The sequence below is a fragment of the Emydura macquarii genome, unplaced genomic scaffold, assembly GCF_026122565.2.
Source record: "Emydura macquarii macquarii isolate MOO-44397 ecotype Brisbane River unplaced genomic scaffold, CSIRO-AGI_Emac_v2 contig_2184, whole genome shotgun sequence".
NCBI classification, from domain to species: Eukaryota; Metazoa; Chordata; order Testudines; family Chelidae; genus Emydura; species Emydura macquarii.
Genome location: NW_027132321.1, coordinates 2,796,029 through 2,820,857, shown reverse-complemented (window position 1 = coordinate 2,820,857; position 24,829 = coordinate 2,796,029). Strand labels below are relative to the sequence as shown.

At 43.6% G+C, this 24,829-nt stretch overlaps 2 protein-coding genes across 4 annotated transcripts; both read right to left on the bottom strand.

The window, feature by feature from the left end:
- Nucleotides 1-851: 851 nt before the first annotated feature.
- CUNH1orf74 (chromosome unknown C1orf74 homolog) lies at nt 852-3,213 on the bottom strand. Its single transcript, XM_067558715.1, has 3 exons — nt 3,150-3,213; nt 2,672-2,854; nt 852-2,383 (listed from the first exon to the last, which is right to left on the bottom strand). Exon 3 carries the CDS (start codon nt 2,264-2,266, stop codon nt 1,469-1,471), a length of 798 nt encoding a protein of 265 aa, XP_067414816.1. The 5' UTR covers nt 2,267-2,383; nt 2,672-2,854; nt 3,150-3,213; the 3' UTR covers nt 852-1,468.
- A 3,710-nt stretch (nt 3,214-6,923) lies between these two features.
- Nucleotides 6,924-21,671, bottom strand: IRF6 (interferon regulatory factor 6). Of its 3 annotated transcripts, XM_067558821.1 has the most exons (9): nt 21,494-21,671; nt 18,822-18,872; nt 17,088-17,263; nt 15,636-15,840; nt 13,859-13,981; nt 11,885-12,031; nt 11,250-11,642; nt 7,863-7,981; nt 6,924-7,492 (listed from the first exon to the last, which is right to left on the bottom strand). In XM_067558821.1, the coding sequence occupies exons 3-9, from the start codon at nt 17,259-17,261 to the stop codon at nt 7,271-7,273; spliced, it is 1,383 nt and encodes a 460-aa protein (XP_067414922.1). In that variant the 5' UTR covers nt 17,262-17,263; nt 18,822-18,872; nt 21,494-21,671; the 3' UTR covers nt 6,924-7,270. The 3 variants fall into 3 exon arrangements, with proteins under 3 accessions (XP_067414922.1, XP_067414923.1, XP_067414924.1); XM_067558822.1 differs by lacking the exon at nt 18,822-18,872; XM_067558823.1 differs by lacking the exons at nt 18,822-18,872; nt 21,494-21,671 and adding an exon at nt 20,510-20,595.
- Between the last annotated feature and the right edge of the window lie 3,158 nt (nt 21,672-24,829).

Below are 24,829 nucleotides of genomic sequence, written 5' to 3'. Positions count from 1 at the left end.
TACCTACACCAATGGGAGAAGTTCTCCACATCTTCACTATGCACTCCGGCCAGGGTTTAAGTGTAGACGAGCCCTAGGAGTTGAATAGCCTGTGACACTGCACAGAATATGACCATTTAAAATATTATTTAATACCAATATGACAAAACTGCAATGGTTCTTACAAAATATGCCGTCAGGTACCATTGGTAAGGTTATAATCTGCTAAGTATGATAATATTGTTTATCATCTTGGTACAGTAAGTTATGGATATGTGTGGTACATCTATATCCAAAAACTTGTGCTGAGCGACTGGGTTACACTTTCCCAGGCACTGTAGTGTCAGTATTGATGACTCAAGAGCCATTACTTATACAATGAGCCCAGGGAGAGAAGCAGGGCTACACCTTATGGGTCACCAGGAAGGACATGGAAGAACATGCCTGTGGACAGTGGACTCTGAGGTTTTTCTATGCCTCGTGCTGTGTTTGGGAGAAAGGAAGTATAAGCCTCATGGCAGAAACTATAAAATGCACCTGCGCCGTCTCCATCTTGTCTTCATTCCTGCTTCCTACCTCTGGATCAACACATCTACAACTGAAGCTGTGAAACAAAGGGACTGAGACCCATCCAGATACTGGATGTACACCAGAACTGTACAAGCCTGCAAACTCCACAATTCTACTGAGAATCGGATATACATGGACTTTGAAATCATTTCTATGTATCTGATTGCTTTCACCATTTAACATCTCTCTTGTTTCTTTCTTTCCTTTTATAATAAACCTTTAGTTTAGTTACTAAAGGACTGGCTGGCAGTGTGGTGTTTTGGGTAAGATCCAAACTTATAGTGATCTGGTGCTGTAGCTGAACCCTTGGGGATCAGAAGAATATTCTGGTAAAGGGAATAGAATTTAAATAACTTATTTCTTTACTGGACCTAGTTGCTGACTGGGACCCAGAGACTAAAATGCAGTAAAGGGGGTTGTATATTTCTTGTTGTAGCTTCTCAATAACCAGTGTGGAAAATCAGGAGCGCTGTTTGTGACTGGTTGGGTAATCTAACGTCAGTGTTACTCACTAGTGCTGGGCCAATCTATTCTTTTTGCACCTTGCCCTGATCTTGGCATTTTCTGCGTGAACCCCTAGGCATGGACGGGTCATACAGCCTACAATTGGGATCCATCCCTCCAGAACTGCCTGCAATCGAGCTGTGGGTGCTTGAAGCCACAAAGTGCACTTCCAGGGAAAGCAAGTGTTTAATGTACCAGTGGTACGGTGAATCAGAGGCACAGCAGGTTATTATGATAGTCTTTCCAATCGATTGCTTTGGGTCTCGGCTCAGGCCTAAATTATAGGTGAGGGGGAGTGCTATGGTTCAGGCTATTCCTGAGGGAACCTTTGTCTATATGGGAGTGTTAAGTATCCCAGTAGATTTCATACCTGGCACCCCCAATCCTGTAGTGATAAAAAATGAAGGAACTAGATTTACAAAGCAACAGCTGCTAGAGAAACCACCTCTGTTGAAATACAGAGGTTTGCAAAGTCATTCTGTGCACTGAATACATCCTTCAGATTTTCACTCCATGCGTCTAGTCCCTCCTTCATGGCAAGATACAGGTTTTCTGGGACACTGAAGGAATAGATTCGGACTCTGAGATCTTTACTTATCCTACAGCAAGTGGCCTGGACAGTAAAAACTCTCAGTGGGGTCAGTGACAAACAGTTTTCAAACCCTTGATCTGTAGTGAAAGTATAGGAAGTTGGGTATCCCAGGAGAACACCAAAGATGGTGCATAGATTCCAGTCGGCAGAGAAGATCTCCCTGGAGGTGACCAGCTGGGATGTGACACTCGCCAATGTTTTAACATGAGCCAGTATTTCAGCAATGTGGCCTTTTATAGATTCCACGTATTTTGGCTCACAATGGCCAGGACACGACCTAGAAACTGAAACGTCAATGAATGGCACTTTGTTTGTGAGTAACAGCGTCTCCAACCACAGCGTTGTCTCCTCCAGGTTGAGTATCAAAACACTGTCTGCTATGTTGAGAAGGTGCAGCCGACGTCTCATCAAGCCGATGCTCTGGATCTGCTGAAGATAGTTCTTGATTTTGTCTATTCCGACTGTACTGTAATCGTACAGGACAGCAGGTTTCAATCCAGAAGCAACAGCTAAAATCTCCCCTGCCAGGTGCAAAGAGACAGCGGGAGACAAACCCTTCTTCCTCCTTGGTCTAAGGTTCTGCTGAGCGGCTGCTATTAGCAACTGAGATAATGTTTTCATTGCGCTTCCCTAGCTTCTGTATTATTCTGGAGCTGGCTGATCTTGAAATCTTGAATCTCTGTACTCTATACCTCCACAATCAGCTTTTCTTTAGGCTTCTGCTGCCTCGGTCACTTCCTGAAAGATATTGAAAAAAAACAGTATTCGTATTTAAAAGGGATCCAATGTATTTGTGAACTTCAGAAAGTTAGATTTTTTTTCCTGGCTGTAATTCCTGCAAGAGTGACTATACACAAAAATCCTCACATTTTCATAGGTGTGTGCACAAATAAACAGCCATTGAATCCCCATCTATCCTCCACGGGGCAGGGACAAAACACATTGTTTCTGCAGACAAAGATTCTCGGGAACCTAATCCCACCCCACCCCGCTCCAGCCCAGGGTGCAATTTACAGAGCTCATTACAGGAGCCGGTTGAAGAGGACAGCAGAAACAACAGCACCGGGGATGGTCCAGGGATACAGCACAGCCGCCTACAACAGGAGTGTCTTCCACCGTGGTCCGCGGTGTGCAGAGCCCGTGCTGGTGGCGGCGGGAAGCTGCCTGGCCAGACTCTGCTCCGCTCCTCGCTTCCCCCTGAAGCAAAGCCTGCAGGAGAGGAAACGAAAAGACACGGGAATTAAAACCCAGCCTGAGCATCCAGCCAGCAGCTCCGCCATCCAGTGCAAGTCCCTGAAATGCCCCGAGCACGCAGCAGGAGCAGCGCGGAGGAGGCTAGTTTTGGCAACAGTTTGCACCCCCAAACCTCCCCCCCGCGGGGCGCAGAGCTGTGCACGGCCAGTGCACGCCGGGGGGGGGGGGGCAGAGGAGGAGCGTGCAGCCTTGCTGCAGGATCGGGACCGGGACCCAGCCCACGTAGCCCGCCTTTGCTGCATGCACCGACCCGCTGGTGCTGTCTCCAGCCCGGGAAGCGAGGGGCCTGGCCAGCCTCCCCGGCCGCAGGCAGGCAGGCAGGCAGGCTGGGCCCCAGCGCAGGGGATGCAGCCGCTAAGATCTCAGGCTTCCGCTTCCCCCGGCCGGGCGGCCGCGCCCCGCCCCGGCGCTGAAAGAGGCCGGCTGAGCGCGGGGGCTGGGCTACGGGCAGGGGCCGGGCCGCTGCAGCTGGGAGCTCCTGCTGCAGGCTGCACCCCGGCTCGGCTGGGCTCAGAGCAGGCTGCAGGCCCATAGCCCGGGGGCGGTTGTGGGGGGGTTTCCAGCTCTGTTTGCAGACGGTGCCGCCCAGCCTTTGCACGGCGCGCAGGTGCAGGCGGGAGGCCGCGCGTAGCACACGCCGCACCCCAAACCGCATCTGTCCGCCGTCCCGCTGCGTGTGCAGCTGCGCATCCTTTCCCCGCTGCTCCGCGAACAAGGGCGGGCCCCTGGGCGAGAATAAAGCCCACCCCTGCCCCGGCAGCCCGCCGGGCAGCATGCGAACCTCGGGTCCGAGCGCCGCCGAGGGAGATGTTGCAGTGGAAAGATGGTCTCGGTGGAAGAGTCGCTCTGGCCGGCCCCCTCTCCCAGCTGGGTATGCCCCCTAGGTCAGAAGAGCCCCTATTCAGAGCTCACAGCATGCCCCCCACAGTACCACAGAGGTAAGTACCTCAGACCGACCTGTGAAGGTTTGAGAGGCCAGGTGCACACCCCCTACCTGGCCCTCAGCACCTCACGCACCTCCCGCCTCTTTCCCACCGAGCTCCTTGCTGTGGAAGTGTTGGTGGCAGGGTGAGTCCAGGACAAAGGCTGACATCCTGCCAGTGTCACCAGGAAAAGCCCTGGCCTGCCAGCAGCCTGAGCAATAGTCAGAATCTTACCCCCCGAGGAAGGGGTGAGAGCACTTCAACAGGAGCCTGCCGGGGTGAAAGCTGCTTGCTGCACCTCAGAGACCTGGTTGGCAGCTCACCCGCCCACCCGTCCCCTAGGCAGCCCTACCGGCTTCATGCACAACTGCTACCCTCTGAGGGAACCACGAGTGGTCTGTAAATCTATCCTATGCAGCTGCCTCTGCTGCATGGGCCCCTGTAACCTTATGAACCCTAGCATGACTTGCATCATTATAGCTAGACTACTGTAACAGGGCTAGAAAATAGGCTAATCCTTTTACATCATCCCTGCAGGAGCTTGGGATCCTGTAAATTAGAATGCAAATGGTACCTAAGCTAAAGGTATCTGGATTCCCTTCCTTACATGCTTGTGAATCCAAGCTCCAGCCAGCCTCCTGCATTTGCTTTTCAGGAGAATAGAAGATTATTGCTATAGCGCATGGTCCTGAGGGTAGGTAAACAGGTAGCAGTTCAGATTTTTATCCAGACTTCTTGTTCTAAAAATCCTGAAAAGCTGATGGCAGCCTGAGGTGGGAGCTGAAATACAATAGGTAACCTAAAAGTACTTGAAAAACTAAAAGCTAAACCCTTGTAAATGTACCCAACAAAGAATTATTTTGGAAGCAAGACACACAGCAGCAACTAAAAGCAGTAAGAAAAATTAAATGCACGTCCAAATTTCACATTATTTGGATCTAGCATAGGATTGGTTCATGCTTTGCCCAGATCAAGTTTGCCCCTCTACTGCTTATGGCAATAATAGTTTATTTTAGGGAAGTTTTGCTCAGTGTACTTTGAAACTCTAGTTTGCACACTAATTGAGAATGCCTACAGGCAAAGCAGCAGGGTGTGTTTTGGAAGCATCCCACTTTTTTATGGTGCTTAAATAAGTCAGCTTTCTGGGGTTACAGTAATCCAGCAGGAAAGTACTTCCTACCGTACGTTTTAGTAGATTCATAAGTTGACACTGCAGTAAACCTGAACTCATTTCCCCCATGACTATGGTACAAGGGGCATGTTATAAATATCCCACTAAATGTCAGTGTACCTTGGTTATTAGTCACATTATTTGCTTCCCTGCAAAAGGCAGATGTCATAACACCTAATTTTTACTGCAAAGGGGGAAAATAGAAAGGTTTTGTTTTGCACGGTACAGGCATATGATTAGCTAAAGTTGCTGGCTGCTTTCTGATAATAGTCTAATGTTTAAGTCAACTGACAAAGTCAGCTCTTGCTTTATAAATCTAAATCCAAGTAATTATTCTGCTCATGTTAACCAAGTAAGGAAAAACAGCTAAGCTCTATTTAAAAAGTGGGTCCACTTGATTCAGCCGTTTCTTTCCACATATCTAAGGAAGGAAGATTTAGTGTAACATACAATCATCAATCAGAAACTTTGAAACCTCTGCAAATGCATGCATAAGCCAGATGACAGCAAGTTACAGGGAACTGCCTGACCAAAAGCTATTTCCTAATAGCAAAACAAACTTGCACTGTCTTTCCCTTTTTATCTGATCATCAGTTTGCATTAGTAATTGAATGCCTTAGATTTTTGGTAACGATCTCTGTGAAACATCAGTGGTGGTTAAATTTCATGGACATCATAATCACTAAAGCACCTCTCTCATTAATGCCCTCCTGCAGCATCTTACCCTCATGCTCAGCTTTAAAGGGGAAAAGGTGAACTGAAAGTGTTTAAAGGGGCAGACATAAAATACACTGTGACCAATAGGAAGCAGGGCGACTTTCCTTTGTTAAACACTGCAGTATAAAAATCTCATCATATATACCTCTTGGGAAATGCATGTATACAAAGACATACAATGTACATTAAATATGAAAATTGTAAGTTATTTTTAGCTTTACAAAAGGTATGATTTCTTCCTATTTTCTCTCCTTTTAAAATTCAACTGTAGTAAGTTAAAACCTAGTCAGAAAGGAACAATTTTACCTTCAGTATTTCTGGCTCATGTATGCTGTATTCATGCAACTGAGTAGCACCTGCTACTAGAAAATGGAGCTGTAAGTTCATATTTAGCATTTGCTGCCACATGCCCTATGTGCATTTCCCTCACCCAAATCCATGATTACTTCCTAGACTGACATTCAGACATGCAAGAATATGGTTTTTAAGTGCTGCTCATAGAGAAGCAAATGCATAATGCAATGTTTAAGGATGCAGAACATACACCTACAACACGTCACTAGGGAGATCCTGGAACATTTAGAGAGCAGTTTCCTTTACAAACAGGAATGGGGCACAATGGCAGTCAGGAAGTGAAACAGGCAACTGAATAATTAACCTTTCTCCTGTTTATGTATGGGGCCCTTCATACAGAAATATAGATAGTTGGGTTTGTGATGACTAGGGCAACTACATGATGTGCTGCCTGCAGGTGTGAAGGCTGAGGACCTCTCGAGATATGTAAAACAGGCTTAAGCACAGGGCAGGGGAAAAGCTGGGGGGTCATGGTACATATATGTACCAGTGACATAGGGAAAGCTAAGAGAAAGGGCCTAGAGGCCAAACGTAGGTAAGAGATTAAGTCCAGGATCTCCTTGGCAGCATTCTCTGAAATGCAATCACAGAAACATAGGGCTAGAAGGGGCCTTGAGAAATCATCACATCCAGCCCCCTGCACTGAGCCAGGACCTTGGTCTAGAGGCTGTAAAGTTAAAATTTTGAATCATCTGTACCCATCAATGAAATGATGCATCAATATATAAAGCATTCTGTTAGATGAAGCACCAGCCAGCCATTTGCTGCTACAGAAAATTCAGAATAATTATTTTAATCTCAGGCCGTAATTTCTCAAAAGCAATTTTAATGGAGAATAAAAAAGCATATTGACAGTTGATCAATGTAAAAAACAGTTTTAATTATCAACTATTTTATACAAAAGGCTCAAGCATTAGCTATTTAAAATATTTAAGACTTTAAAACCTGTGATTTATAAAAGATTGCTTAAGCAAACTAGCCTGAGATAAAAAAAGTGTAGCGTAACTAAAGGTACTGCTTCAAAGGCTTTCATTTTAGACACTCAAAAAAGTGGATTTCATATACTGTTGCAATTTGACCATCTGTATACAGGATTGACACAGGTTTTATTTATATATGGGCAAGGCACCATTTAAAAATATCTTTTCTATGTACATAAAAGAAACCAGAGAGCAGAGCAGAGTTAAGTCAGAGATTGAACATATGTCATTGTGCTGAAAGTGGCTGAGCAATATGCATTGTTGGTGCCTGCATTGGCCAACCCTCTTGATGAGTCTGCAGGAGGCGGTACAGCTGTTTCAGGTGGGCAACAATGTTGTCTTTAATGTCAGGTGTGGAAATCTGAAGCCGCACACTGCCACTGTCAAAGGAACGTGTGAAGTCACCGGAAAACATTTCATAAATCATCCGAGCGACAACTGGAATTACCTGTTTAAAAAGAAAGAGTTATTTTAGCCTAATTAGGATGATAACCCCAAAGCGGCATAGTAAGGTTCCAAATACTCAGGTTAACCAAGACACTTTTGTAGTGGTAGACTCTTTATCCATAGAACAGTGTCACTATCACCTGAGCTGCAGGTTACACTGAAACATTCCACTTCATAGTAAATGCATTCCATTTTACTTGGATTTAAAAGATGAACAAATCCACCAGCTTGCAACTCTGGTTTCTTATCTCATGAACAAGTTTTACACTGCCACATATGCTAAAATGGAGAAAATCCATTCAAGATTTTATGTATTTGATTGACCCACTGTTCTAACAGATATTTGTTTTGCAGAGCCATAGCTCCCTTACCTGAACCACAATCAGCTTTCTCTCCCTAGGTTTTCCATCAGGCCATTCTTCTCCAAAACAGAAGTAGATTTCATAAGGTGGCTGCTTTTCTACCTGTCCTTTTTGGTGGGCAATCAGCTCTAAGGAAAGAAGCAGTGTGATAACACCAATCATCAGTGTGATAACTTTTATTCCAGGGAAAACATTTTACCCTTCCACTCTCACAGCTCAGAGCTTTTTTGCTCTCCTGGGTAGAAAGGTCTCCGAAAATTACACTAGCTACCAATGCTGCTCAGTGAATGAAACAAGAAGTTAGTTGTTTAGAAGAAGACAACACCTATTCACTTTTCACAATTTTTTAAAGCGCTTATATACAAATGCTGGAAGTTTAAATACCAAGATGGGTGAACTTGAGTGCCTCATATTAAATGAGGATATTGCTATAACAGGCATCACAGAAACTTGGTGGAATGAGGATAACCAATGGGACACAGTAATAGCAGGATACAAAATATATTGGAAGGACAGAATAGGTCATACTGATAGGGGAGTTGCACTGTGTGTGAAAGAAAACAGAGTCAAATGAAATAATCTTAAATGAACCAAACTGTGCCATGGAATTTCTATGGATAGTAATTCCATAATTACTTGAATAATAAGAATATAGCAGTAGGGATATACTACCGACCACCTGACCAGGATGGTGATAGTGTCTGTATTTGCTTGGGGAGATTAGAGAGGCAATAAAACTAAAAACTGGGGGATTTCAACTATCCCCATATTGACTGGGTACATGTCACCTCAGGACAGAATACAGAGATAAAGTTTCTTGACACTTTAAATGACAGCTTCTTTGAAAAGCGAGTCCTGAAACCCACAAGAGCAGAGGCAATTCTTGTTTTAGTCCTTAATGGAGCATACAATCTGGTCCAAGACATGAACATAGCTGAACCGCTTAGTAATAGTGACCATGACACAATAAAATTTAACATCCCTGGGGGGATAGAGGGCAGCCCACCACAGTAGTATTTAATTTCAGAAAGGCGAACTACACAAAAATGAGGAAACTAAAAAGGTACAGTGCCAAAAGTGAAATCCCCGCAAGCTGCATGGAAACCTTTTAAAGACACCATAGTAGAAGCTCAATTTAAATGTATACCCCAAATTAAAAAAAAAATAGTAAGATGACCAAAAACGTGCCACTAGCTAAATGAAGTCAAAGAAGCAGTTAGAGGCAAAAAGGCATCCTTTAAAAAGTGGAAGTTAAAAATCCTATTGAGGAAAATAGAAAAGTGCATAAACTCTGGCAAGTGACATTAAAAATATAATTAGGAAGGCCAAAAGAAGAATTTGAAGAACAGCTAGCCAAAGACTCAAAAAGTAACAGCAAAATATGTTTTTAGTACATCAGAAGCAGGAAGCCTGCTAAGCAACCAGTGGAGCCACTGGACAATTAAGACGCTAAAGGAGGTCTCAAGGAAAATACGGCTATTGTAGAGAAACTAAATGAACTCTTTGCATCGGTCTTCATGGCTGAGGATGTGAGGGAGATTCCCAAACCTGAGCCATTCTTTCTAGGTGACAAATCTGAGGAACTGTCCCACACTGAGATGTCATTAGAGGTGGTTTTGGAACAAATTGATAAATTAAACAGTAATAAGTCACCAGGACCAGATGTCCACCTAAGAGTTCTGAAGGATCTCAAATGTGAAATTGCAGAACTACTAATTGTAATATGTAACCTATGACTGGAGGATAGCTAATGTGACACCAATTTTTAAAAAAGGCTCCCAAAGCAATTCCAGCAATTACAGGCCAGTAAGCCTAACTTCAGTACCAGGCAAAACTATAGTAAAGAGCAGAATTATCAGACACATAGATGAGCATGATATGTTGGGGGAAGAGTCAACATCATTTCTGGAAAGTGAAATCATGCCTCACCAATCTACCTGAATTCTTTGAGGGCGTCAACAAACATGTGGACAAAAGTGATCCAGTGGATATAGTGTACGTAAATTTTCAGAAAGCCTTTGACAAGGTCCCTCGGATCAGTAACTGGTTAAAAGATAGGAAACCAAGAGTAGGAATAAATGATAAGTTTGCAGAATGGAGAGAGATAAATAGTGGTATCACTCCAAAGGTCTGTACTGGGACCAGTACTGTTCAACATATTCATAAATGACCTGGAGAAAGGGGTAAAACAGTGAGGTGGCCAAATTTAAAGATGATACAAAACTACAAGATAGTTATGTCCAAAGCAGACTGCAAAGAGTTACAAAGGGATCTCACAAAACTGAGTGACTGGGCAACAAATTGGCAAATGAAATTCAATGTTGATAAAGTAATGCACAGTGGAAACAATCCCAACTATACATATAAAATGATGGGGTCTAAATTAGCTGTTAGCACTCAGGAAAGATCTTGGAGTCATTGTGGATAATTCTCTGACAACATCCACTCAACGTGCAGTGGCAGTCATAGCTAACAGAATGTTGGGAATCATTAGGAAAGGGATAGATAAGAAGACAGAAAATATTGTATTGTCGCTTTATAAATCCATGGTACGCCCACTTCTTGAATACTGCATGCAGATCTGGTTGCCCCGTCGGAAAAAAGATATATTGGAATTGGAAAAGGTACAGAAAAGGGCAACAAAAATAATTAGGAGTATGGAATAACTTCCATATGAGGAGAGATTAAAAAAGACAGATTTTTCAGTTTGGAAAGGAGACGAATGAGAGTATATGACAGAGATCTATAAAATCATGACTGGTGTCGAGAAAGTAAATAAGGAAGTGTTATTTACTCCTCATAACATAACAACCAGGGATCTCCAAATGAAATTAATGGGCAGCAGGTTTAAAACAAAGAAAAAAAGTATTTCTTCACACACCACACACAGTCAACCTGTGGAACTCCTTGCCAGAGAATGCTGTGAAGGCCAAGACTATAACAGGGTTCAAAAAAGAACTAGATCAGTTCATGTAGGATAGGTCCGTCAATGGCTATTAGCCAGGATAGGCAGGGATTGCTGTTTGTCAGAGGCTGGAAATAGCCAATGGGATGGATCACTCAATGATTACCTTTTCTATTCATTCCCTCTGAAGCACCAAGCATTGGCCACCGCTGGAAAACTGGGGATAGATGGACATTTGGTCTAACCCAGTATGGCCGTTTTTGTTTCTTCTCACACTGGGTATAAAACAAAGCTTGTTGAAGTCAGTGGAAAGACAGCCATTTACTTCAGAGGGCATTAGATTGGGCTCCCATGTACCCAGACCACGATAATGAGGAGTAAGACTATCAAGACTGACCCTCAGGCTGGATCTTTCAGCGCAAGCATGAATAGCACTGTCAAACGGAAAGGCCAGTCCTCAGCATTACTGCCTAGCATTTCAAGTTACTTACCACTTAGAAATGTTTCCAGACAGAAGAGTTTGACTTTCTTCTGCCTCTCAATCAAGTTTGGTGCGACGGATGAAGGGGCACATGGTCCAGACCAGTACACCTTGCACTGGCAGAGGCGGATGGCATAGATGGCATGGCCACTGACCTCCAGAATCAGTCCCCTGTCCATAACATCTAGTAGCCGGCTTGTGAAGATCTTTTGCTTTTCGTTGTTGATTTGGTCTGTTCCTGGAAACTTCACTTGCTCTAAACTAATAGGTCCAAACAGCTCTTCTTGGTCTGGCATAGGGCCCAGCTCTCCATAGAAGAGTCTACATCCCTGGGGGTTGCTCACAGTTGTCGTCTGCCCAATCTCCTTTCCTCGATACTCAAACTTGATTTCTAGATCTGTCACTAAGAGATAAATGGTTAGAATGACTTTGTTCCTGTTCAGCAAAGACCTTGGCATGCACCACATCAGACAGGGTAGAAGTTATTACAGGAAGAACATTGCAATATAAATTAGACCTGCGCAGAAGTATATTCTAAATATATAGTTATCTGTATATAGAAATGTAAGAAGTCAAAAAGCAGTAACAGTAAAGTAAGACCTGTAGCCAGTGACAGATGTACTAGAAATCCATAGGCATACTTACTAGGAAGAGAGCTAATCCAGAGCTCAGGAGAACTGAAGAAGTCATGCTGCAGCGCAGATGGGGGCATCTCCATATCTAGAGGTTCATTCTTTGGCCACACCGCTTCAGGGCTGCAGTCTCCCACACTAGCTGGCCCCATCGGGGAATCTACACAGAACAATCAAGTGAGTTGGTGAACAATATTTAAAAACCTTAAACATTGACAAATTACATTCATCTGCCAAGAACTAGCATACCTGACCAATGTTTCTGATCATCATCATTGGATAGACATGCCTGATCTGTTAAATATGCATATGCAGAGATTTCTCTCAATTTAACAATGTCACTATAAACATAGTATAGGTGTTGTAATGATACTCACTCTCCAATATGGCAGCACCCCATTAAATGGAAAGATCTGATTACTATATTCCTGTATAATGTCTCTACACAAAAGCTGTTGTAATGAGTGCTTTGTTTTGATATTTACATGGTAAAGATTTGTAAACTTGTTAAAACTATCTAAATAAATAGTTAAAACATTTTAGTTTTATTTGGTCCAATAATGACTGCATTTTTATTAACATGACTAGTTTATCTAGACAGAACTGTGGCATAGAATTGATTTAAAGTACTGTCCTTAGTTTTCCATAATGTTGAATATAGAGGGACAGAGGCATGAATAGGAACATTTGCTCTAATTCCCTTGTTTCCCAATTATTCTGTTAAGTGCAGAAGCTGCTATAAAGCAAAACTGGGGTATCTGTTGGGTGTTACATCCTCTAATCACAGAACAAATAGTACATGAACAAAAATTTCCTTTACACCACTCCTTCCCCAACACTACCAGCATGCTTCCATCTGATCTGAAGCAAACACCATCACAGAATGGAAGAGAGTTAGGTACCCAGGCACAACCAGACTGCAGCAGTCAGATTGTCAGAGTATCAGTGTGATGGTTGTATGTGGCCTATCCACTGAGAACTGGACCAAACTATCTCAATGCATACAGGTTCAAACAGCTATGAGATGGTAAACTTCAATCACTACTCAAGAGCACTATTATGAGAGCAAAGTACTAGTATTGCTGTACTGACTGGAGCACTTTCTAACACAAGTAATGTTTTTAGTTTAATAAAAACCTAGCAACATTTAAAAAAAACAGCTCAGGTCAAAGGTTTGGAGATCAGGAAAGGGACAGCTAATACTGCATCTCGCCTAACCAGATTGTCTAGAAAATTTCAAACATCAGGTCTGACCTTTAAGAAACTAATAAAGAAGTGCATTTCAGTGTGAGACAACATTACAGTTAAAATCTGTCAAACCAGAACCTATCTGTCTAAAATTATACCAACAACAGCTATTTAAGAAATCTCCATTATTACAGGATATTTTGATTTGACATACAAAATAGGGCATCCCATTTCTTTTTAGAGCACAGTGTGAGTTTATTCTCTTAATAAAGCTTTATTAGAGGAATCCAGTTTGCTATAGATGTAAACTGAAGTATTGAAAGAACAGATTTGTCAGTGTGGGATATAATACTGGTGTAAATAGATTTCTTTACAAGGCAAGAAGCCCAGGATAAAGTGGTCTGAGAAGAAAACTTTCACAAGTCTATTTTAACCACTCCCTCTCATTTTGTTTTCTGATGAAGTTATAAGTTTGCTTTAACACCACCACCACCACGCTCTTATGTAGTGCTTTTCATCCACAGATCTCGGAGTACTTTACAAAAGGAGATCAGGATTATTATCCTTGTTTTACAGATAGGGAAACTAAGGCATGGAGAGGTGAACTCACTTGCCCAGGTCACTGAGGAACAGCACCCAGTTCTCTTGAGTCCAGTCCAGTGCTTTATGTACTAGGCCACACTGCCTTGCTATCACAGTACTGATTAATAAACACCCAACTACTAAACTAAAAACTGATTACGTACACTGATTTACAAGTCCATCACTTCATTGACACATTACATCCGAATCTACTAACCATTGATATTAAGAAATGGAAAGGTGTCCTGTATGGGAACATGCTGAGATGGATTCAGTTCCTCCTCCTCTTCCTCATCAAGGTCATTATCTTTCTCATCCCAGGGAGCAGAGCCAGTGGAGCCTGTACATAACCATACAGTATGAATTTAGCAAGCAATATTGAACTTCATTGATTACTGACAAAGACGACACAGAACATCAGTTCCCTCTTCCACTGCAGCATGGGGCCAACAGATGCACTTGTTGAATAGCAAAGAAGTTTGTAACTGAGACAGATCTCTAAGTCAAAACTTAGTTTCAAGACACTGGGCAAAATTCATTACTGGTTTCACTCCATGGAAGTGTTGAGTTTGCCCAAAGTGAATTGAGTTTCTCTTCAATTTTGTCCCATTTACCTTGCATGGTTTCATAGACAAAGACAAAGGCAGCAAAGACAGCTGCCAATTGTCAGGCTATGACCAATTTCCCTTTTGCTTCCAGACTGTGACAATTTGACCACAAGGATACTGCTCATAGCATTCATCCCCCAGAAGTCTTAGAATAATCCTCCACTGAAGTTCACTTACTGGTAAATAATGTAAATTAGAAACTAGTTTTGTAGAGTATCAAATGTTAACTTGCATACTTTACCAACATCAGAAGAGTGATACACACTATGCATTAAAATCATGTTTAAAACTATTTATACAAAAGAGGTAAGATGCAGACTGAGAAGCATGACCAAGGACTGTGCAACATTTAATATAGTAGAAATAAGGGCCCATCCCTTGAATACTGTGCGCAATTCTGGTAACCACAATAAAAATATATTAGAACTGGAAAATGTACAGAGAAGGGCAACAAAAATGATTAGGGGTATCTAACAGCTTTCATAGGAGGAGAGATTTAAAAGATTGGGACTGTTCAGCTTAGAAAAGAGATGACTAAGGGCAGAGGTGAGAGAATTCTATGAAATCCTGAATGGTGTGCAGAAAGTGAGTAGGGAAGTGTTACTTACACCTTCACAGAACACAAGAACCAGAGGTCACCCAATGAAATTAAGAGGCAACAGGCTTAAAAACTAATACAAGGAAATACTTCCTCATACAACACACAGTCAGCTTGTGGAACTTGTTGCCAGGGGATGTTGTGAAGGCCAATAATATAACTGGATTCAAAAAATAATTAGATAAGTTCATGGAGGACAGGGGCATCAATGGCAATGAGCCAAGATGGTTAGGGACCCAACCCCATGCTCTGGGTCTCCCTAAACCTCTAACTGCCAGACCCTGGGACAGGATGACAGAGGACGGATCACTCGATTATTGCCCTGTTCTGTTTATTCACTCTGAAGTATCCGGCACCAGCCACTGTCATAAGAGAGGATACTGGGCTAGATGGACCACTGGTCTGACCCAATATAGCCATTCTTAAATAAGGGGCTACGCTCACCCTAGTGTAATTCCATTAATTTCAGCAAAGTTATGCCAGGGATGAATGTGGACAGGGAGGCTGGAACCATTTACACAGTAGGGGTGCTGAGAGCCATTGAACCAAAATATAAACCCTGCATATGACGGAAACCATTACAAGCCAGGGGGGTGAAGCAGCATCCCTAGTTCCAACACCTGTGAATGTGGGTCTAAATCCTTTAGTTTGATTAGTCATCATGGACCCTCCTCCAATCAGCATTGTTTGCAGAGGTAACTGAAGAGTTAACATATCAGCAGAACAAGGCCCTTGTATTGGGCTGATGCTGGCTTAGTAACTAGCACTGCCCTCACCCTTTTCCTCACCTGGGTTAATGATTGATCCTTGGGACTGTGGGATATCACACACTTCATAAATTTTAACAGGATTCATGGGCACCTCTTTTGTGCCATCATACATCAAGTTGAACTCCCGGCTTTTGTTAAGGGCGCATCGGAGCTGTGCTTTCCATTTCGCAGGGTCTGGATCATCAACTCCTTCCTGGTACTTCCCTGTTTCCACAGCCCATGCCTGGGAGCAAAGTACATTGTGTTCAGCCTGAGCTCGGTGACTGTGCCCATTTTTAGCCAAGTGTCAGGTTTCCAAACAAATGCATTATAAAAACCGTCATCTTTTAAAAAAATTCTTCTAAGCTACCCCGCTTCTTAGAGCAGCTAACAATTGAATTACCTTTCCCCCTCCCCCAACAGAAAAAGAGGCTTAAATTTTTATGAGTGACTAGTGACTTTGGGTGCCCAATTTGAGACACCTTAAGGAAGACTGATTTACATAATACTGAGCACCTGCACTCTCTTGAAAATCAGGGCCCTTCTAAGTCTCAGGTTGAACACCCAAAAGTCACTGATCACTTTTGAAAAATTGGGCCATGTTAGAACAGCCTGGTTCAAATTGGGGGGGGGGGGGAGGGGAGAAACACTGGGCAAGATACTAGTTTTCTTTTAAACAGCCCTAAACTCTGCCGGTGTAACAGTAACATCCACCCACACATAGCAAACAAGTCCTGAGATTCCTCATGAGACTGCCCCAGGAGAATAAAGTTACAACAACAATGGTGGATATCAGAAAAGGGAAGTGCACCTCAAGTTGTTCACTCCAAGTTTATTCAGTATTCCATTTCAGATCAAATTCTGCACAGAGGAAATATTAATCTAAGTGACACTAAATATTCAGAACAAGCTAGCCACTTCCCAGGCAAGGTAGCTATTAGAGGAAAACAATCTGCTAAAAGTCAGCAGTAACTAGGAAGTCTTCTACCATAATGGAATTAGGCTGGTAGTTTGAAAGAAACACAAATGAGTATGGTGACATCTTTAACAAGTCTCCCCCAGAAATAAATGCAAAATTTTGCACTCAGATGCATGCAACATTCCTTCTGAAATCAAATTTAGAAGGCAAAAAGGTGGCTACAAATTGTTACTAGAACGATCATCCAACAATTATTCCAAACAACTCTCAACCCTTTGTCTCCAGCCTAGAGCTGTCGCTCATGTGTTGGAATCCACAGAATTATAGGTAGCAAAGAGGTGTGTTCAGTTTGTTTAGGAAGTTACATACAAAGGCTCCTGGAGTATTCTGTAGCAAGTTTCTGACCTGACTTATAAACACTAGGCAGCAAGAGAATAAAGCATCACAAATGATTTGTTTTTAACAGTTCATGTGAAAAAAATAGCAAGATCCAAACTGCTTAAAAGTAGCTGGGAAAGCAACGTAACAAAGTTAGGGTTTTTTGTCCGTCTTCTGCCCCCACCCCCACACACCTTAAAGATTGTATTCTCCTCTTCCTGCTGAGGACTGTGTCGGGTCGCATGTTTCCAGGGGATCTGAAATCGCTTTGCTTCCCGATTAAGCCATACGAGACCTGGATACATACCACTATCTACCTGGGCTACCAACCAGGGTTTCAAGCGAACTCTGCGTGGATGTAATGCCATATCTACAGAAAGACAAAAAATCACCAAGAACTAGCAGAGTCTCTTATTCACTGATAAATTTAACACAGTTTCTTGAAACTGAGCAATAGAAACTGAATCAGGTATACCTTAAATAATGATTGGTTACGTGTCATTTGATACTTATTTGAAAGCATGTCTTAAATATACAATGGCTATTAGGTTTAGCCAGATTATATCCTGCTAAAAACAGTTAATAATCTGTCACTAAAAATTGCCTTAATGTTCTCAAACACTTTAAAACTGTCTGGGTTAAATCATTGTAAAAGCAGCAGCTTTCTACATTAGAAGTTACAGGAGCCAGAAGTTGGTTTATGATTTGTGTTAATAATTAAGCAAAGTGAAGGATAAACCCCAATCAGAATGTTGTTTTAGATGCTACGAAGCCTGTTACGCAAGAGATAAAGCTAAAAAAAACAAACAGTGGAAGAAAAGATATTACTGTTTAAAAAAAAACCTCTTCAAATACTTCAGCAAATGGAATTACCTGACCAGATTATCCCACAGTCACAATATTCTTTTCCCTCCTCAATGGAAGTTAATACAGGCCAAAAAAAGAGTATTCAGCAATTGCAGGAAAGTCTCAAATGGGTCAGTTTTGTAGTGGAGGATAACAAACAGAGATTTAATTTGAAAGTAATTGCATGTCTACATGGTGTGTGCCAAACAACCATGAAAGTCATTTGCAGTTCAAATCTTGCAGGTATTTGTGAAGAACATGAGATATGTATCTTGTTATTGAATACGCCAAACTACATTGACCAGTACATTTTCAGTTTGGTTAGAAGAGAGCTTAAAAGTAAGTGAACAGCAAAGATTTATTCATGCTTAAAAGAACACTTGTTCCAAACTTTAGGTTTTGTGATGAAAAAATTTTATTCAACTTGTTAACAGAAATACCTTCTTTTTAAAAATCAACTGAAAGTTTGTTGGGATTTAAATACTCATCTACTGTGTTTGCAACTCAAATATTGCAGTATTTTGCCAGTGTATGAGAACCAGATGTGAAAGTAAAAGTAAAAACAAACCACCTAACCTATACTCACAGCTCCAAATGAAACAAGTAAACAACCAGACAAGGTGAAAAATAGTTAAATTTTCATGCAATTTTCATATGATCAAGATTTTAATTTTATAAAAAACATAAGATATTTAGGATATAGAGAGCATTTTTCATATAAGAGTTCTACAGCATATTAAATTTCAGGCTCAAATTACTTGAAAAAAATGGCTTAAATTACATGTGCATATGTTTATAGTTTGCATTTCTGAGTGTTCAAAACTCTTCCTTAGAACTATTTTTATCTGGCCTGCTTTTTAGCATACAAAACCTTGGTCCATGAGAACTTACGTAAGGGTGTATAAATCTTACAACACAAATATTTCTCCTCATCAAAAGTAGTTGTAGAAGATATATGAATTTCTCACAATCTATTAAGGATTATTAATATAAAAATTACAAAATATTATTTCAGCACAGGTGCAAAAGACTTTAAAGAAGCTACCATAAGACTAAATGTATCAATTAATTTATAGAAATACCTGCAGGTCCAATTCCAAAGCACGTGACACAAGTGATCAAAGAGAATTAATCTGTAACCAGAATAGAGTTTGTTTTATTTATTAAGTGGGACAAATACTCAGATCCAGTTGCAAATTCCTGTTTATTTAATTTAGATTTAAGAAATGGGTTAAAGAGATGCCAATTCAAGACTTTAGATGCCCTAACACTATTGTTAATAAAATAACGTCACAACAGCAAAAAATGTCAACAGGAACTCAGCTAGCCATTTACAAAACCTCCTTCTGTTCCTTTATTGCTCTGGAAAGCATACCTTGCTTTACTCCTCTGGAAAGCATCCAAAAACCTTATCAAACAAACATTTTGCTGCATGGCTGTAAGGTCACCAAATTCTGTCTATTTTGGACTAAGGGCTTGTCAGCACAGCAAGTTAGCATCCAGCCAGGCATGGTGTGAATTTACAGTACACCAGCTTGCCTCGCTAACATACCCTGTGGCGCACTCCCTCAATATTCTCACTACGTTGTAGCAGTGACCACATGGGACATACGCGCACAGCAAGCTGGTGTGCTGTAGATTCACACCCTGGCTTGCTGTGTGCTATTAAAACAGATCTAAATTACAATGGTGCAAAATACAAAAAGGCATCTCCTGGTGAATTTTCAGTGTAACAATAAAGCCCTATGTGAAGTTAATCAAGTTGTTTGCTCCTAACTCTAGTCCCATCCATACACAACACTCCTTAACTGTGCTAGTGCCTGTAACTTGAATTACGACTAGCCCATTAGGAGGCATAGGCTACTGCTGAGTTAGCAGAACTCCGTACTACTAATCCAAACACTCCGCACAGCTCAAGTATTACTCTGCTCTCACTTGAGCTAGGCTAACTCCAGTGTAGATAACTCTATTTAACTCTGCATTGAAGAGGTAGCGAGTCATTTCAAGCACAGTTAAATTTTAAGATTTATATACCCAAACCTAAGTTTTCACATCCCTGAATGACGTAGCTAGGTCCATCTTATTGTTAAGAGTAGAACAAGCTGCCGTGCTAGGGTTGCTAATTTTGGTTAGATGAATCCCTGTAGATTTCATCACATGACATACTCTCTAATGAAAGATTAATCTTGAATTCTTGGCGACTTCAGGAATAGGTGCTGGAACTAGGGGCTGCTGCACCCCCTGGCTTGAAGTGGTTTCCATTAGGTACAGGGTTTACAGTTTGGTTCAATGGCTCTCAGCACCCCCACTATAAAAATTGTTCCAGCAATCCTGCTCCAGGACAATGCTGGAGGGCTGGCAAACCTATGCCATCCTGATACACCAGATTTTCTGGGTGAGGTATTCATGTTTCCCTAGCTATATACCTCAGATCACACCACATTCCCCAGCAGTATTTCCAGCACAAACATTGCAGAACTAAAAACCTGAAATCAAAACTACTTATAAATAAAAGTGAAACGGACTTGCTTTTTATTTCCTTAGCCAAGATATGCCACAATTACGCTGACAGCAAATCATGAAAAGTAAATTGGAGTAGCTGGGCATGGTCCTTCCTGCCACTGGGTCTCATGCTCTCCCTGAAAGCTTTTTCAAGCATACTAGGGGAAGACACTTCCCAACAAGGGATAGCAAAGCACAGTAAAGTACATCATTGGAGTGCTTTTCCTCTGAACCACCGAGTGGCCATCATCACTCAGATCTCATCTACCTGACAGACATTCTGCAGCAGTTTTCTACCATTGCTAACACTGGTGCAGCTCAATCCTCATTAGCCAATTGTGAGGTCTTGTGTAGACAGGCTGCTGGCTGCCCCTCCTTTTATAAACATCAAAGGGATAAACAGGGTTAGGATAACACAGCGCATAAAACACCACCGGCCAAGCATCGTTGGAACAACATTCTCCTAGGGTAGGCCTGACTTCAGAGACCAGCCACTAGAGTAGAGATGGCCACTGTTCCTTCTCCCTCTGGGAATCCCCTCTTAGCTAAAGCCTGGTGCACAAGGGGAAACTGACCAGCATGCAGCTATGCGGATCAGTCTCACCCAGCAGACAAAACCCAAGGTGGTCCACCGCCCACAGATTAAGGCAAGAGATGACAGGCAGGGGTAAGTGACCTACTCTTTAGAGCCTAGGAAAAACTGCTGTTAACAACCCAGTTAGCGTCAGACCAGCCTAGGGACAAGGTACCTTTCCCTCTGTCTTAAACAGCCGGAGAGCCCGGCTGTAACTGGGCTTATCACAGGCCTGCCATGGCCAGCACTCAACCTGCAAAAATCAGCCCGGGCACCGTCAACTCCCCGCCCCGGGGTGTAGAGGGGCAGGTCTGCGCCGGGTTAGCCTGGCTCGGAGCGGGGGAAATCACACCTTCTTTTCCTCCTCCGGACCAGGCCCAGCTCAGCCCGGAACGGCTTCCCCTGCTGTACCGGGGCCGTGCTCCGCCGGGGATGGTGGGAGGAGACGGCGGGGGAGTGGAGAGGGGCCGTGGGGGGCTGAGACACGGGGGGGGGGGGGCGGGCTGGGATTGTGGGGGTGACAAGGGGCAGCGGGGGATGGGGGGGGGGGAATGGGAAGGGAGCAGCCTGAGGGGAGGCCCGGCGGCCCGCAGTCTAGAGCAGAGCAGAGCAGAGCCGGGCCGAGCCGAGCCGAGCCGAGCCGAGCCGAGCCGGGCTCCCTCCCGCCGGCTCACTCACCGTCACGGCACAGGCAGGCGGCGGCGGCACCCACCCAGCCGGCTACGGCTCCGGCGCTGCCCCGGCTCCTCCTGGCTCAGCGGCGGCGGCGGCCCCGCCCTAACCTTCCCCCCTTACCTCACCTGGCCAGGTGCGGCCGGGCGCAGCCGCAGCAGCCGCCGCCGCCGCCGGGCCGGGCCGGGCCCGCCCACCCTCGGGAGCCGCGCCGCGGAGCCGCAGGGGGGCGGGAGAGAGCGAGTGGGGGCGGTCAGAGGGCAGCGGGGGCCATGGGGGGTGTTGTGGGGTGCCGGTGTCCGTGGGGGGGGGGGGGGGGGGGGGGGGGGTTGGGGTAACGGGGTTCGTGGAGGTAATGGGGTTCGTGGGGGGTGTTCGGTCAGTGGGGGGGGGGTCCGTAATGGGGTCCGTGGGGGGATATTGGGGGTAATGTGGTCTGTGGGGGGGTCTTGGGGTCAATGTTGGGGTGTTGAAGTCCATGGGGGGTGTTGGGCTCCATGGGGGGATGGTGAGGGGTATTGGGGTTAGTGGCTCAGCTCCTCTATCCACGCCCCACTGGGTACCCAGTCCCTCAGGCTGCCAAGGGCGCAGGGTGCAGGGGCAGCACACCCAACACGGGGGTCTCCGGATGGACGCGCTAGGCTGTGCCCAGAGCAGCTGGATCTCTGGGCCTATATCCAAATGTGTTTTACTCCAGGGATGGGGATCTGGGCCTTGGATCCTACTCCCAGCTCAGATTCGCTGGGACTTTGGGCGAGTCACGTCCCCCTCTGCGCACTTCAGTTTCCCTGCCTGTGGGATGGAGGAACTCGCTTTTGTAAAATGATCATAACAACTGAGCCTGCTTGCATCCCATCTTCAGAGCCATCCATGCCTGCTTTGCTGGAAGTACATGCTTGTCGACCCAGAAAAATTACAGACGTATAATTATTCTTCTACTCTATAGCTATGTCAATATAACACCATGTGTGGACACTCTGTTCTGAAATAAAAGTGACTTTATTCCAGTATAATCACTTCCCTTCTGTCAATTTTCCTGCATAGACAAGCCCTAATTAAGATTTCACTGCTCCTGTGAGCCCTGTAGGAATCAGCATAGTTACAGGAGAGGGAATCTAGCTTGACTCCTGCATCATCCACAAAATTGTTAGCTAATATCAATTTGAGGCCAAATTCTGCCTGGGCAACACCTGGGAAAACACAAGAGGGTTTCACAGGTGACAAAGACCCTGAATACACTAAGTTTTTTCCCCCTAAAATTTCATAGTGAGATTTTTAGGGGAGGAGAGGTGCTGGTGGCTGCCAGCGTTTTAACCATCAAGTGTTCAACCACTGCCATCCAGGCCTGCCCTGGGCAAGGTCAGAGGACAGGGTGCTTCAATGCTGGGAGACTGCACTAGCTCAACCACTGCTGGTGAAGCTGAACTGGTAGGACCAATAGGAGATTATAGGAAAATAGCCTACAGTAAATGGAGACACTAAGGGCATAATCTAGAGAAGGGGGACTGCACAAGTGTAACCCAGAGGGGAGAATTGGGTTGTGCAGAATCTTTATTACTAATGATGATGCACAAGCAGGCAAGTTTCACTCCAGATCCCACAATGAGATTGCAGGGCTAGCAGTTGTGGGGGGAAGCACACCCCCTCACTACTAAACAGTACATATATGATCATTTAATGTATTACAAGTGTGCCCAGAGGCTCCAGGCAGGAGTGGGACCTCATTGGGGTAGGTACAAAATAGACATATATGAAAATATTGTCTATCTTGAACTGGGAATTACTGAGAAATAGAGAGAAAGGGTCCTGCTATTTTTACAGAGTCTCTTTTCAAAGTAGAACTGCACTTCAAGATCCTTGTGTGAAAACCCCCTTTAAAGGACAAACTATTATTATATGCAAATTAGGTGTAGGTACTCACGTTTTGTCCTGTTTCCAATATATTCTTCCCTTGCACTCTCGCTTGTGGAAATTTTAGCCTTCGTTCTTTTTCTCAGTATGGCATAGACAGATTTGTCCTAACACATCCCTAGCACCAACCACTGAGAAACTCCAATGGAAGCACAGATAGACGGTATTCTCAGAGACCTGTGAAACTATTTCTTCTCCGCCCCACCTTGTAACAAAACTCCACCGCTGCTCATAAACATACCTTTCGTTGTAACTCCACTATTGTGCATGTCTTCTCCCCGGCAGGTTTAGTGGCTTCAGTAAATGATGTCCCTCAGCAATCCCTTACTGACTTTAACTCCTTTTTTCATAGTTGGAAGCAGTGAGTCAAGGGTGAATCTTGGTTTCGAGAGAGCTAGTTGAACATTACAGTTCAGTTTCAATGAATCAGAAAAACAGTAGGAAATGTCCTTCTCTTACTGCCCACGCCGCCTGGAGTATGCTACCCAGCATCTAATGATGTTCCTAATTTTAGAAAGCCTGGCCTATGCCCAAGTTTTAACCTTGTGCCAAGGTTTTATGATTATTTGAAGTTTCAGAACTTTTCAACACACACTGAAAACATAACTTCCATTTTTTTTTTTTGGAGTCTTTTGTCATGTGCTTTACAAATTTTTCATGCAGAAATCACATCATTCACCACTAAAATGCAGCTACTTCTGGGGTGAAAATGGCAGTTGTTTAGCAGTACACAGTAGCATTACTCCCAGCATATAACAAAACGGTGATAAACTGAGGAGAGACTCAAAGACTAGCATGCTCCTCAACAGTATCAATCTGCATTAATGGATTTGGTAATTTGTCTGCTGTGCAAAATTGCATTTATTTACCAGACTGGTGCGATATTGAGACCCCAGTTTTGAATGGGGTCTTTGAGTACTACTGTAATAAAATATAGGTGATAATAATAATATCTGCTATACTGTTATTTTTTCCCTTATATAAAAAAGCATGTGACAACCCAGCTATCCTGCTGATGGGCTCAGAAGAGGTGAAAGTTGAACTAGATAGATCGATAGATAAATAGTGGTAGAGAGTTTCCCACTGCCAGCTATTTTGATCCATTCTGTGCCTCTTGAACTTGTCTGGGCCCTTCCATAGCTGCTCCAGCCTGGCATGAAATATCTGCCAGCTCCTCTGAACCATAATGCAAAATCACGGATAGCTGCTTGTGAACTGTCTCTGGCTATTGCCTGATTTCATAGCCAATTTCCCCACTAATGAGAGTTTCACAAGAGATAGGGTAGCACAAAGGCTTCCATAGCCAGCTGGAAAGAGAGCAAATGAACCTACAGAAGAAAGCGAAACAGACTGATTCTTAGTTTCTCCATTCCTGTACTTTGGGCAGAAATGGGGTGGAGGAGGCAAAGGTAACTTTAAGTTACCTTTGCA